Here is a 16210-nt window from a genome sequence, read left to right on the forward strand (position 1 = left end):
GGAATAGCAGTCCCTGAGGCCGAGGCCTGAAACACTAGCTCTCTCTGAGCTTTCTCTCTCTCTGTGTGTGTGTGTGTGTGTGTGTGTATGTGTGTGGAGGCTGAAACACTAGACTTTTCTGAGCTGCTGCCAAACAGATGCAGTCACTTGCAGTTCCACTAGAGAAACCTTCATGGCTCTTTCGCTCTCGTTCTCTTTATTTCTCTGCATCTCGAACCCTCTCTCAGATCATCTTTGTGCTGATTCTGTTTGTGACGGATTTTAAAAGAATGACGGTTTGCTGCTTTCTGATCACTCAACAGCTCTTGTAAATATTAGTCGTTCATACAAAATGAGTTAGATGTCATTTGTGGTGTTTGTTAAGGCAAAACCCCTAAACCTCAAATTGAAATTAAAATTGACTCTTAACGTAGTCTTATTGTGAATGATTAATCAGGAAAAAAGTATTTGTAATCTTTCATCAAAATGCAATAAATTGCTTCTCTTTAGAAACGACTTTCTTCTTTTAGTTGATGTCACCAAGTCGTCTTATGTTCAGACTGTTCTCCAAAAAAAAAAGCGACCCTATAGGTCATTTTTCAAGCACCTTATTATGACCTATATTTACGTTTTAAAGTCATGCGCCCTCTAGCTGGCGTAAAAATAATGACAGTGTCGTCTTACGTTTTTTTTATTTTTTTTTTATTAACGACTACACCTAGCCCAACCCTAAACCTACCCTTAGTGATTTATAGTGCATATACACTTTATGAGCACATGCGTTCCCTAGGATCGAACCCACGATCACATGATCACATAATTGCATATTGTTAAATTGCAGTGCTCTACCAATTGAGCTACGCGAAACCCGAAATATGATGCAGATAAAAAGGTACAATGCATTAAAATGAAAGTGTCCTGTTGTCGATAGGGGCGCATTTTAGTAAACCCTCCTATGGGTCGTATTTCAGGGAACCTATATAGGTGTATTGGTTGGAAAACATGTTGCTTATGTTTAACCCCTTCCCTCCAAATTTTCATTATCCAATCAATGATTCTAGTCATGATCCAATCAAGTACTTTGATAAAATCCAAATTTGTTAAAAATTGTGACTGACTGAAATATTACAGAAGTCATATTATGGAAGGAAAATGGGTTGCAAAACATGTTTTAGATGCATCTGGCACCATTTCTGGTAAGGAAAGTCAGGCTTAGGGTATAATTTTTTGACTTGGGCCAGCAAATAATGACCTAGCAACCACCCACAATCCCCTTGCAAGTGCATAGCAACATGCTACAATTACTTCAGAACACTTTAGAATAGAGCTGCATGATTAATCATATTTTAATCAATTTCACAATTTCTCCTCCTCTCGATTAATTAAGGATAATCATCTGTGATATTAGCTAACTGGTTATTTATCTTGAAAATGTTTTTAAAAAATATCTGTCATCCTGCATTGAGTTTGAGGTTGCCAGATAACAGTTTAAATCGTAAATGGTTACATTTTCTGCCCAGTGTTTTACTTGGTTTAACCTGGCGACTATGAGTATGTGCTCTTTCTGCACTGAGAAAACACTGCTGATGATCTGAAACACAGATACAGACACATGAAAGTTGCGATTTCCTACTTTAACGAGGCTGCTTGTGCTATTTGCTACAATTAAATTTGAGATCAAACCTTCACAGTGACAAACTGTAATAAATCCAAACATTAATCTCAACTATATTGTTTGCAATTGTGGTTGCTGAATAAATGCTCTTACTTAACCTCTGTGCTTCAATGCAAACATGTTTTGGAATTATTGGAATTAATATTAGGAATTTCACTATTTTTAAGAGAAACTTTTAAGAGAAGCATCTTAACTCTTTCCCCGCCATTGACCAGTTTTTACGGCTTTCCATGTTTTCACTGTAATATGCTAGGGGACGCTATCACACATCTTCTGAATGAGTACAGTATCTCCAGATCGAAAACACAGGCAAAGAAGAAGCAGAAACGAGTGATCTCATATGTAAGTGGATGCATATGAAAAATAATGCAATCATTAACAATAAACAGGATATAAATTAAAACGGCCTAATGTTACCGAGTGAAATGTCGACCCAGGAAGTGGTTAGGACTGTGCAAGCTTTGGGGGTGTTGATGGAAGTGATCTAAACGCTGATGGGGAAAGAGTTAAGGTTTTACCAGTAGAGAGTGTGTTAAACATAATAAATATATTGTTCTCTTGATTTTTGTGAAAATGCAAAAAAAACTCGTGATTTTAACCATTATCATGCATCCCTATTTTGAAACTGCATAACAATGCCTTTGCAACCAACTAAACACTCTAGCATTGTGGTGCCAAGTTTTGTAAACACTACTCATATTTTTAGAGCATGTAAAAATCTAGGTTAGCATGCTTCCTGTCAGTTTTTAGTTGGGTTTCTGTCATTTGAAAGGGCTCTGTAGGCCTCTGCTAAACCCTGGGCCTGTCCTACTCCACGTTCCCCAGACCGGCTGCTTGAGAGAAGAAGGTCCTAGATCAACGTCAAGAGCCGGGAGACTGTCAGCAGTCAATTATTAGTGCTGTGACAAACAGCAAGAATCTAGACAGGACAAACTCCTCTTCAAGCTCCTTATCTCATTTAATAAGATAAGAGCCAAACCACTCACACACACACACTGATCTCAGGTCAGCACAGAACAGCTAGTTGTTAGACTCTGACCTGTGTCTGCGCTCCCTTGTCAAGATGTTTGTTGTGTTTGTGTATGTTTACACTCGAATGTTTGCTTGTTTTTAGGACTGCTGAGGATTCTGGGAAAAGCTTATTGGATCCTCTAATCATGTACTAGGTTTATTAGTGCGGCAGCGCTAAAGGATCATACTGATAAGCGCATAAACACACGCACAATTCACATGCCCCAATTTCTAGTTTTATACAACATGGATAAACTCATGCGAAGCCTTCAAAGATGCGTATCCATGTGTAACTTCTCCCCCCATCCAGCTGTCACGAATGACAGTTCGCTAGCCCTCCGTGACCTCAGACGACCGTCCGACCCGCTGCAGAACTCACACTCATGACATCATTGAGCATCTGTGTGCTTCAACTACACAATACACAAAGAACTGTGAGGGGGCGGAGTTTGGATCAGAACCACCATATTTCATTGGCCCGTGCATTTGGTTTCCAGCTCTGTGATTGGCTAGAAAAGGAACCCCAGCTTCCACATACAAGCATGTTAGGTTTCTGGCTCTGTGACTGAGGGTCAAAGTGCATGTGTGTTCATGTATCAGTGTGTGTCTTCTGTCTGTTATTCTGTTTGTTCTCCTCCTCTATTAGTTGTCTGTTCGCTCTGTTCTCTTTGTCTAGATGTATGTTGTGTACTCCTCTCTTCTCTTCACTTTCCTTGGCAACAGATCCCGTCTGCCTTCCCCCTCCTAATTCTCTCTCCCGGCTTTTTTGGCAGAACCTTCTGTTCCCAGACCTCCTTCGGGCTCTTTCTCTTTGTATCACTTTCTTTCTCTTTCTGTGGCACAAAGTGGCATTTTAACATCACATGATCAGTTTGGTGGATCTCTGTAGCACTATCCAAAAAGATTTTGGCATTTTCTGAAGAACAAGAGTGGTGCTGCTGTGCGCAAAACTCACCACTATGATGCTAGTGTGTTGTTAGCATTGAAAAGTTTGGGGAACATTTTTTTTTTTTTCCTCTCAAATTAATAGTTTTATTCAGCAAGGATGCGTTAAAATTGATCAAAAGTGTGCGTGGTTCAGGTACTCTCTACGTTATGGGGACAAAACGTCTGAAATCCTTGTCCTTGTGGGGACATTTTTTGGTTCCCTTGAGGAAAACAGCAATGTAAATGAAAATGTAAATGTTGAAAATGTAAAAATGCAGAAAGTTTTCTGTAAACCCTAACGCTCAAAATAATTAATTGGTTTTAGTAGGACAAACTTAAATTAAACAAATTAGTTCAGTCAAATCAAGTTTTATGAGTATTTAGAACTTTCTTTTTCTTTCAAGTTCACAGAACTGATATATTTAAGTAAGTAAACTGAACTGTTTCATTGTTTTGAGTTTTATGAACTTGTTTCTTTTAATTTAGACAAACTTAAGTTTAACTGAAACTGGACTGGGATTTCTATTTCCCAGCATGCTTTGCCCATGGCACTCCAAAGGGAGAGTAAATGCTAAAATTAAGTGTTATACTATATATATATATATGCAAGATTAATGCTAAGTGGGAGATTTAGTAGTGATTAATGTTTTGTTATACTAATTTAGAAGAGTTTCTGTTAATGTGGGTTTTTGGAGAGTTACCATCATGGTGACAAGTGGTTCATGCAGCTTGGTTTGAGAACAGGTATATTAAATGTTTTATATTTCTGTACTCATTCAGCAAGTGCAATATCATGATATTGTTAACAAGTTAGCATTTTCTGAATTAGCTTGTTATAGCTAGCTAAGTGTACACTAATAAAAATGCTGACATTGAGGTTACATGAAAATTTTAAGTTAAATGTTTGAATTAGTGTATGAGTACAAAATTGAAATCTGCCAGTTCTGCTTACTTAAACTTTGAATTTCTTAACTTAAAAATTTTGAGCCAACTGATTGCCTCAATTTTTTTGAGCTTTGCCAACTTATTCGGGTTTACAGTGCAAGTTTAGGGTTAGGGGGTAGAATATACAAACTGTACAGTATAAAAATCATTATGTCTATGGAATGTCCCCATAAAACATGGAAACCCAACGTGTGTGTGTGTGTGTGTGTGTGTGTGTGTGTGTGTGTGTGTGTGTGTGTGTGTGAGAGAGAGAGAGTGTGTGTGAGTGTTTTATACCTTGTATCCTGTGCAGCCCTTCACACACTGAACTATTGTGAAGCCTATTTAACAGTCACATCCTGTCTGGGTCATAGGGTGTTCTGAGGACACACTCTCACCCACATACATACAAATGGATGCACATCCTGCTGTATCTCTCCAGATTCAGCTCTAGATAGTCTGGGGAGTGTTATCAGTGTATTTCTCTGTTTGTATTGCATAAGAGTGTGTTTATGATGTCATTTATTGGCCTTGTGCTTATACTGTGTGGAGAAAGACAACCACAGCGATCAAACCACAAGTGTCAACAAACTGTGTTTATTTTTATTGACACTGAAAGGTGATGTTTGTTGATGTGAAATTGCACACCTGTGACTGCCCTGAAATGGCCCAAATCACATCACCTGCTGTCTCCCAAAGCTCTAGGGCTTTTCACTCTGCTGTTTACATGCCTGACTTCCTCTCTGCCCTCAGGAGCCCCCTACTGGACAGAGTTAGAATAGACTTCAAATGCCTGTAAGAGGTAAACCTCAGGAAATCATGACCAGGTCACATTAAATGGCGAAAACCAAAGAAAAAAAATGCAAATTTATGTTTAGCATAAAGAAAATGATATCTTCATTTTTATGAATCATTGCATGTTTTTACATAATTACATGGAAATTAAGAATATTTCTCCATTGAAGTGTTCAGTGGGCTATTGTACATAAATTGCAAATAAATCTCATTCTCAATGAAATGTATTATTTAATATATAAAATATATAATATATATTTATATAAAATTATTTTTAAAAATATGATTTTGTACACTACTGTTCAAAAGTTTGGGGTTGGGAAGATTTTTTTTATTTTTGTTTTTTATTATTTATTTTTTTTACAAGTCTGCATTTGATCAAAAATTCAGTTAAACAGTAATATTGTGCAATATTATTAAAAATTTGTTTGAATATATTTTAAAATTTAATTCATTCCTGTGATCAAAGCTGAATTTTCAGCATCATTACTCCAGTCTTCATTGTCACATGATCCTTCAGAAATCATTTTAATATGACAATTTGATGCTCAAGAAACATTTCTGATTATCATTCATTTAGAAACCCACTGTGCTCTTAATATTTTTGTGGAAATTGTAATACATTTGAAAAAAAAATCAAAAGAACAGCATTTATTTGGAATAGAAATCTTTTATAACATCTTTACTGTCAGTTTTGATCAATTTAATGTAAATGAAAAGTAGTGTGTATAATTTTCTACAAAAAAATAAAAAAAATAAAATTCTTGAATTTGAATTAAAATGTGACCTTGCCAGGCTTTTACAATAGAATATAATTGAAAAGAGTAGAATAAAACCAAATGGAGCAGAGTAGCACAGAACAGAATAGAATAGTTCCTCAAAACAAATTATGAAATGTCTTTAGGTGATTATTATCATTTCTTTATAGTGATTATTATCATTTCTTTATAGTGATTTGAGAAACATGGTGTAATTATTATTCGACCTTCTCTGTCTGTCTTTCTATCTGTCTGTCTTTGTGGACCAGGATCCTCCTGGGGTTCCTTTGAGATCTGATGTGCCCATCCAATCAAAAGCTTGTAAAGAGCCCAAATCACGTCTTCAATAGCCAGGGTGTATTGCGCTGGTGTGAGTGTGTGTTAAAGCTATTTATGTCAGCACACTGATGGAGATGCTTGGATTTATGTGTGAAAGATGCATCTTTATTTTTCTGCTCTCTTGTCTTCTCTCTCTGCTTATGCGTGTCTCTTTCTCTATTCTCTCTCTCTCTCTCTCTCTCTCTCTTTGTGTGTGTGTGTGTGTGTGTGTGTGTGTGTGTGTGTGTGTGTTGGCAGACTCTGGCTGCAGACGGGCACACAGATGGGTGACAGGCTGTGCCGAAACCAATCTCACACACCTGCTCCTTCATACACAGACTTACACATGCATACATAGAAAAATGTACACACACAAATGCACATTGAAAAACAGCTTGCTTTTAATGAAATAACCTCACAAATGAGTTTACGTTCGCTGAGCTGCTCCCTAAAGCTCTTCATGTGTAAGTGCAGACAGATGTTTGTCTCGGCCGACTCTGTAACTCCAGAGCATCTGTAATCCAGTGCGCTCGCAGTCGAACAGTACCGCACGTATACGGATGTCCTCCAGCTATGAGATATTTCTCATCGTGACACTGAGCTCAGGATGAGAAATAAATAATTAGAGCTGAAAGGAAGCCGGAGAATGATGACTATTGGCTGATAAATGAGTGAGGAGCGAGAAGGCGGAGGGGATTAGGGCGCTTTGGAACACTTTAAGAGCATTATGGATTAAAAAAAGGTCAGAATGTTTAGCAACATAATGCTAAACCTCTTAAGCGAAACCCAACTGCATGATGATAAACGGGGACGGAGGGAGGGGGCGAAGAAAAAGTGGCTGTATGGGGTTTAACATCTGTTTGGGTCAGAGAGAGATGTGTTTAAAAGACACAGAGAGAGTCGTTTTATAGGCACAAACATACACGTACTTAAAGTCTCATATCTCATGTCTTTATAAATGATAATAAAAAAGACATGTGTGGACATCTACTCAATCCTCATGGTGAAACTTCATGCAACGTGCACCAAATTCCATTTTGACAGCTGCAGTGGATAATGAAGTTTTAACATAAAGTTCTAAGAATTAGACATAAGTTTTGGTCTGTGTCTCACAAAAAGATTTTCTTCAAAAAAATCACATAAGAGAGAAAAGTTTGGGAAATTACTACATTTAATCAGCAAGGATGCATTAAATTAACCAAAAGTAACAGTGAACACATTTATAATCCTAAAATACCCCTCAATTTTAAATAAATGCTGCTCTTTTTTAACTGTCTATTCATCAAAGAATCCTGAAAAAGTACAGTATTACAGTTTCCATGAAAAATATGAAGCAGCACAACTGTTTTCAACATTAATCAGAATATTATAATGATTTCATGTGGATCATGTGACATTGAAGACTGGAGTAATGATGCTGAAAATTCAGCTTTGATCACAGGAATAAATTATAGTTTAAAATATAATAAAATTAGTGCTGTCAAATGATTAATTGGGATTAATCGCATCCAAAATAAAAGTTTGTGTTTACATAATATATATGTGTATTGTGTATATTTATTATGTATATATAAATACACACATACATGTATATATTTAAGAAAAATATATTTATATATATATAAAATACTTATATATTATATAAATTATATATAAATGTTAATAAATGTGTGTATACATATATATATATATATATATATATATATATATATATATGTGTGTGTGTTTATATATGTGTATGTATACATGTATACATATTTCTATTAAATTCTATTAAATATATTCCTATTAAATATTTCTTAAAAATACATGTGTGTATTTATATATACATAATATACACACATATATTATGTAAACACAAACTTTTATTTTGGATGCGATTAAGCATGATTAATCGTTTGACAGCGCTAATTAAAAAAGAAAACTGTTATTTTAAATTGTATTAATATTACATAATTTTGCTGTTTTTAGTATATTTTTTTATCAAACTTTTCACAAACATTAAAAAAATATTACTGACCCCAAACTTTAATAGTGTGCATATATGTATGTGTGTGCATATATGTATGTGTGTGTATATATATGTGTGTGTGTGTGTGTGTGTGTATATATATATATATTTGAAGTTGGGGCGGTGTTTGAATGACTTAAAACATTAAAGAAAAAGTAGTTAAACGGGTATTTTCCCCCCTTTGGTTGTCTCTTAACTCACCTAGCTAAATAACACCAGGAGCAAAAGGTGCATGAAGCTGCTCTAGATGAACAGCATACTGTATGAACATAATTTGTGTGTGGGTGAAGTCAGTTTGCAATGTTTGCTGTGTGCGTGTGTAACTTTTGACACTGTGTGAAAAGATCACAAATATGCAGCAGGTTTCATCTAGAGCGAGAGACACCAACTGCCCTCGTCTGTAGCAAAAGTCTCATTTACAATACATTGACAATAGGTCATAGGTAAAAGTTCAATGACAGTTCTGTCATTATTACAAGCCTCGTCGTTATAAGCCTGTATGACTTTCTTACATGGAACACAAAAGATGAAATTTTGAAGAACATCCCAGCTGCTCTTTCGTTGTATTGATAGTAGAAGGTGTGACGGCTGCTTTCAAGCTCCAAAATGACAAAAAAGTGGCGCTTTTGAAATAGCAACACCAGCCAGGGCTTCTTTCGAATTCGTAACGAATTAAAATGGTAGCTGTTGCTCATGTCGCCAGAAATCTCCAACACGCATCGAGACTGAATGACGGTCGCTGTCGCTCTCTTTTGCTCTCAGTCTGAGCATCAGTGAGCTCAAACAGGACTGGGATGCTGTATGCCATGTGAAACACAATCTACTGTACACATTTTCCAGCCGTGTTCATGGGTTTGGGCCTATGTTTATCCTGTGTGTATGTGTGTGTGTCGTCAGCTAACAGGAATGTGTGTACACCGCCAATACTAAGATGGCTGCCAAAGACTAAAATGGCTGCCAGGACTCCAGAAAAAGAGAAAGAGAGAGAGAGAGACAGAGATGGAGACAACATGCTAAATGGAGAGAAAAGAGACTCGTCTCGCTCTTTCTCCTCCGTTTAGTCTGCTGTTCTTTTGTTTGTGCGAGTGTGTTTGTCCTAATCTCTACACACTCTATCAAATCGTGCTGGCATGGGCCAGTGTGTTCCCTTATCACCTACAACCGCCCGATAAACACCTCCACAAACACACATGCACACGCAGCCTGACATAAACTGTGCTGATAAAGCACACTTTCATGCATATGTACTCGTTTCTCATTTTCTCTTGTTCACACAGCTTGAAAATATCCGCTCACAATGTTGTTGCGTCCAAGTGCCTAAACATCACTGAACAATCCAATTTGAACAGTAATAATTGAATATGAAGCATTTTCTGCCATTTAAATGCATCTTTTTCTCTTTGTCTCACTGCAGAATCTGGGCAATCAGACAATTCCAGTCAACAAGGAGACTCAGACATCAAACCCCCACCAAACGGTGAGGAAAAAATCACACACTTATTCACTATTATACACTACTGTCCAGTATTAATTTTCGTTAACATTTTTTCACTGAAGAAAACAAGACTATAACTAAATAAAAAACAGTTTTGAATGACAAAAACTATGACAAAAATCTATTGACACTTTCGTCAACAAATAAAAATGAGATGAAAATGTTAGGGAGGGACGATTTTGAAAGAGATCCAGTCAGAACTGATGTCTTGGACTGCATGGATGATGTGTACATTTGAAATTTAACATGCTGATCTACCTGGCAGGACATTGGAATACACTTGCTGTATGTCTCATAAAACATTCAAAAATGTAAGCGTCTGGGAGAAAGAGAAGAGCAGACATATGGATAAATCTGAAAAAGCGTAACACAAAAGAGAGCTCAATTCAGTCCGGTTTTCTGTGCACACAGAAAGCCACCTCTCAGACAGCGTACGAGTACTGAACTGAGCTCTATTTTGCATCTTTCCGAACTTGAACGGACAAATACACACAAAATTGTCAAAATGTCAGTTTTGGTGAGTATTCACGTAAACACAGTCTGTTATGTCTTAAGTGAACATAAAAAATTGGGAGAATATTGAATGTGTCAGTGAATTGGATCCCTGCATTCAGCCTTAAAGGGGCCGCAGCCTAATAACCTGCTGCTGTCTGTTGTATCTTAATCAAACAACAAATCACTCAGTGTTCTTGACTGAATAACTTTAATAACGTTATTAAGGATTAATCTATATTTAATTTATACAAATAAATGTCTACTTGAAAGAATGAAGAATATTGCAAGCTGTTATAAAGAATACATATATCATTCATTAAAAATACTGTGATCTTCTTTATGAGAAGTAGCTTTAATTTTAAGATAAATAAAGACATGATATATGTCACAACAATTAAATCTATATTTAATTGTATTGCATGTTCAATACATGTCCAAAAATGTCATTCATATTAACAGGTTAATAGATGTTTTCTTCAAGAGTATATGAGTTTTTAAATTTTACATTCTAGAGAAATGCTTAATTGATGCATTACAATTTAACTATACCCATTAGATTTTAGTCCACTAAATCTACTGTAGATTTGGTCGAGTAAAATCTTATGATATTTAATCGACTAAAACTAGACTAAAACTAAAACAATTCAGATGACTAAAATATGACTAAAACTAAAAGCCATTTTAGTTAAAAGACTATGACTAAAACTAAATCAAAATTTGCTGTCAAAATGAACACTGCTACTGTCCAAAAGTTTGGGGTTGGGGTACATATTTTAAAATGTAATTTATTCCAATTTTCAGTCTTCAGTGTCACATGATCCTTCAGAAATCATTCTAATATGCTAATTTGGTGCTCAAGAAACATTTCTGATTATCAAACCGTTGTGCTACTTAATGTTTTCGTGGAAACAGTAAAGCATTTTTTTCAGGATTCTTTGATGAATAGAAAGTTCAAAAGAACATTTGATTTTGATATTTATTTGATATAGAAATCTTTATAACATTTTAAATGTTTTTACACTCACTTTTGACCAATGTAATGCATTATTGCTGAATAAAAGTATTAATTTCTGGGTCTTACTGACCCCAAACTTTTGAATGGTAGTGTATTACAGCAATATCACATAAGCAGTGTTGGACTGGAACTAACTGGCCAAAACTTATCTGAAAAACAGCTTACTTAATATTAACTAGTTATTTGTATAAATAATGCATTATAGTCTGATGCGTTATGCGTGTGATACTGGTCTCTTTAAACATGCTATAAGGTTCCAGTTGATTGAGGCATGTGCTTATGTTCCTCTCTGCAGGACATCTGAGTTTTCAGGACTGCTTTGTGACTTCAGGGGTGTGGAACGTAGCCGAGTTGGTACGAGTGTCTCAGAGTAAGTACTGTAACACACACCAGTGCTTTCTTGAATCTGCAGAGCCACGGCAACAAATACTGTTTTTAGCTGAATTATGTTGCTCGATTCATGAATGAATCGTTCAATTGTTGCGGTTCTTATTAATAAATCAGTGGAACCGTTTGGTAAACAGACTGAATCAGAAGAGTCATTGATCTGAATCGTGGAATGAATCAATCAAATAACTTCCTCACTGAATCATCTCAGATGACTCACCCACTCACTCAAGTTATTCTGTCTGATCCAGTCTCTAATTTGTAATGGTAATTTGTAAGGTTTGTGTATCATTAGAGTTTCAGAGTTTTGTTGTAGTGGTGTTTTAATTAAAAAGACAGCAAAACATCATAAAATACTATAGGGAAAAAGCAGTGTTGTTGTTGTATCATTAATATACTATTAAGATTTTATTTTTATATTTTCCATTTTCATTTTAGTTACATTTTTAGTAATTTTGATGTTGTTTTTTGTCATTTTTATTAGTTTTAGTTAGTGTTGATATAGTTTGAATTAATTTTTATTTCAGATTTAATTTTTGTTTACTACTTAAAGTTAAACTAAATGAAAATGAGAAATGTTTCCTTGGCAACTATCTGAAATAAAATAGTTTTTTATATATTATATTTCACTGAATGTTTGTATTATATTAAGTAACAAATTTAGTTTTTAATGATTTTTATTTTTAGTTATACTAAACCTTGAAAAAAGTAATGCTGGCGTATATCAAGTTGTAAGGTAAAAAAAAGGTACAAAGCTGTCACTGAGACATTATCCTTTCAAAAGGTACTAATATGCACCCTTTAAGGGTAAAAAAGGTACAGAAGTATATCTTTTGAAAAATATAATATAAAAATGTACCGCCCCAGTGACAGCTTTTGTATCTTTTTTCTGAGAGTGCAGGGTAGTCTGCAAAAAAAATCCTATATGAAACACTGTAAGAAATACATCTTACATTCATTTAGCATAGATTCATTAGTAACTTCTCTCTCAGTTCGATTTCTAAGTTTTGCATTTCAGATTTTACGCTTCAAAAGTTTAATCTTAAACATTTTTATGTCTTTGGCAGCCCCAGTTGCAACAGCATCAGGTCCTAATTTCTCACTTGCGGATCTGGAAAGTCCCAGTTACTACAATATCAACCAAGTAGCACTCGGCAGACGATCGCTTGCCTCTCCTCCATCCACAAGGTGAACACACACACCCATAAACCTGCTGTTTGTGCCTGTTTCACTCTCTCTTCAGTGGAAATTTGATCTGTCTCGCTCTCCTTTTTGTCCTTCCTTCTGCTTTTCCCCTTGTCTGTCATTCTTCTGGCGCTGTAGGTCTGAGGTGGAGCTGTACGCCAGTCTTCCTCGGAGGTATTCAGTCTGTCACAGTCTTCTGTATCTCTGCACCTTTTCTGTGTTTCTCTCTGCCTGTTTACAGGAATCTATCACCGGGGCATTGAATAACCTCTCAGTCTGTCTTTCTCTCTCTGTAGCTCTAATAAGCGTAAGTCTATAGATGACAGTGAGATGGAGAGTCCTGTTGATGATGTCTTCTACTCCAGTCGTTCTCCGGCCGGCACCAGCTCCCAGTCCAGTGGCTGGCCAAATGATGTTGATGCAGGTGAGCATCGCTTTTACACACAAATACGGCTTTTACACTGAAACGGTGCTGATGCCTGAGTCTGGTCTCGGCCATGGGCTGTGCGAAACTGTTGCAGTCAACTTTGAGCACCAGCCCACATTTCCACTAACTTGAGAGCTGTACAAAGACTTAAATTACTATGGTACAACAGAAACTGCCTACAAACAGACAAGCGTTCAAGACAGGATCCTGCATGATCTTAATAACTCTTAAAATCTCCTAAAATCATTCAGATTAAGGCCCAGTTTACACTAGTGCATTTTCGTTTTAAAATTCATAAAACTTTTGCTACGGTTACGCTTGTCGTTTACACTACTCCGGCGTTTCGAGACTTTTCGAAAACACTGCAGACCCGAATTTAATAGATGGAATAGATGGAAAAAACATGATTATTAAATGTTTTTTTTTTTTTATAATAATAATCGTACTAAGCTGAACAAATTTGTCTAGATTGCTTATGATCTACACTTGATGAATTATGACAGTGTTGTAAATGGTTGTAATAGAGAAGCTGGAAATAGAAACTTCTTTCTGGGCAGTTTTTTACAGGAAAGAAAGAATAAGAACCAGTTGCATAAACATTGCCGCTAAGTTAAGACTGTGTCTTAAGAACTAGTCTGACAAACTAGCAATTAGTTAGGGCTTTTCCGATTCAAATTAGACCAGTCTACCTTTTTATGTAACTGATTTAAAAAAAATGTATGATTCATTTGAAGAAAAAAATGAAATGACTAACTTGTAAGACTAGTCTAAGAGGTTTATGCAACCGACCCCAGTCTAAAGTCTTAAAATACATTTTAAAAAATCTGTTATCAGAACCAAATATCATAAAAATAATTTGGTTCTAATATTAAAATATAATAAAAATTCAAAAGAATAATTAAAAAAAATTATGTGAATGGATCACAACCTTATAAATTCTTGTTTATCTAAAATCTAGTTTTATTTTCCATGAGCTCAGTCAAACTAAATTGTTGATTTGAAAACTATACATAGTGAGAACCTTTAACTGGCAACTGACATCATAGCAGTTGGTGTTTACAGATAATCAAGGAGCAAGTCCTAAAGTGCAAGAAGGTTTTTGAGTTCAGTGGAAATGTGCGGAATGATTCCAGATTGGGCGCCGGCACCATGTCGGTGGAAAAGGCATTAAACACACCATAACCTTCATGACCTTCTTTCATGTTAACAATTCCCTTCTCCAGTTGCAGTACAGCACCATTTGACGAGTGTTCAAGAGAGGAAGATAAAACATGAGAATGATGGCGTGCAGTTTCCATACCATGGTTAGAATACAAACTACACACACTTGCACATGTACACAAGACAGGTCAGTGTCAGGACAGTAGTGCATCAGGTGTCAACCACACAGCGGAATACAAGTACTGCTTGCTTAGTCTGTTTTTAACACCCATGTTATTGATTTGTCTGTTGTTTAACATCATTGAAGTCACTTAAAATGATAATGTTCGATGTTATTCATTATATATGAATATGAGAGGTTGAATATGAGAGGTTTAGTGTCGATCAAGGGTGCTTTAGCCTTACTGATGGGCTTTGCGGGTACGTAAGACACTAAATGATCACCATAGTCACAATCAGCAAGTTGTGTTGGAAGAACCCAGATGGGACAGTCGAAGTCAGAGCAGCACACACACAAACAAACATGGAGAAAAGGCACAACACAGGTGCACCTTCTGTCCATGCATTAACCACACACACACACACGTATACACACATACACACACTCTCAGTCTGTGTTCTGGTCCCAGATGGCTCTTCTGTGTATCTACAGTAGTGGGAGACATCTGCTCTGCGTTTGTGTGTGTATGTCATAATCAGAAAGCAATGCTTTTCATTTTTCCCCCCGTGATGTCCATTTACTATGTTAGTGAAGGTTTCCTGCACTAAAATTATTATTTTAGTTTTACACATTCTCTCTTTGACCCTTACTCCATGTTAACCAGTCAAGGTTTGGGTGGTTTGCATGCAGTTATCTAGATGTCATAATCTACTACCATTCAAAAAGTTTGGGGGTCAGTAAGATTTTATTTATTTATTTGCGAAGAAATTAATTAAAATTATGCATTAAATCAACCAAAAGTGACAGTAAAACATTTATAATGTTACAAAATTGTTCAATTTCAAACAAATGCTACATTTTAAACTTTCTATTCATCAAAGAATCCTGAAAAAAATGTATTAAGGTTTCCACAAAAATATGAAGGAACCATTTTTAACATTGATAATAATAAGAAATGAGAAGGATCATATGACTTTTTAATGGTCGTGTAAGTGCACCATTAATTTCAATTAATTAATTAATTTGAAATATACTGGAGGGTCTCAAACGACTATGTAAATTAAACTAGCCAGCCTTAGTTTTTGTAAATGTTTTGCGCTGGGAATCTATTTTTACAGTGCATCAAATTCTTATTTCAAAAGAACTAGGAGGCGAGAGTGTGTTGTGTGCATGTGTACACATTTTGTGATAAATATACATATACAGACTTAACACTTTCACACGCATTTGCACACTCCCACACACACGGGTGTTCTCTCTGGCACACACACACTCGCATACACACATGCGAGAACAAACGCACTCAAAAGTGCACTGAGAAAGGGGAATTAAGCTGAAATGGGATTTAATGCCTTGTAATGTAGAGAGGAAAAAATAGCATCAAACTGAAGTGAAGTTCAAGTGTGTGTATGAGTAACACTGAGCAATGGGTGCCAGGAGGACTGTGTGTGTGTGTGTGTGTGTGTGTTCTTTGGTTATCTTCCAAT

General features: G+C 35.9%; 1 protein-coding gene across 18 annotated transcripts in view; it reads left to right on the forward strand.

Annotated features, from left to right (window-relative positions):
* Positions 1–16210, forward strand: part of LOC127519453 (nuclear factor 1 X-type-like) — a 117589-nt gene that overhangs the window by 79502 nt on the left and 21877 nt on the right. For 13 of the 18 annotated variants that reach the window (XM_051907157.1, XM_051907146.1, XM_051907158.1 and 10 more), the window contains 6 exons: positions 9813–9875; positions 11699–11773; positions 12858–12978; positions 13114–13149; positions 13272–13399; positions 14626–14706. In XM_051907157.1, the coding sequence (XP_051763117.1) occupies positions 9813–9875; positions 11699–11773; positions 12858–12978; positions 13114–13149; positions 13272–13399; positions 14626–14706 (504 nt within the window). The remainder of the gene's footprint in view (positions 1–9812; positions 9876–11698; positions 11774–12857; positions 12979–13113; positions 13150–13271; positions 13400–14625; positions 14707–16210) is intronic. The other 5 variants (XM_051907149.1, XM_051907160.1, XM_051907143.1 and 2 more) reach the window with 1 other exon arrangement.

The sequence above is a fragment of the Ctenopharyngodon idella genome, chromosome 1, assembly GCF_019924925.1.
Source record: "Ctenopharyngodon idella isolate HZGC_01 chromosome 1, HZGC01, whole genome shotgun sequence".
Classification (NCBI taxonomy): Eukaryota; Metazoa; Chordata; class Actinopteri; order Cypriniformes; family Xenocyprididae; genus Ctenopharyngodon; species Ctenopharyngodon idella.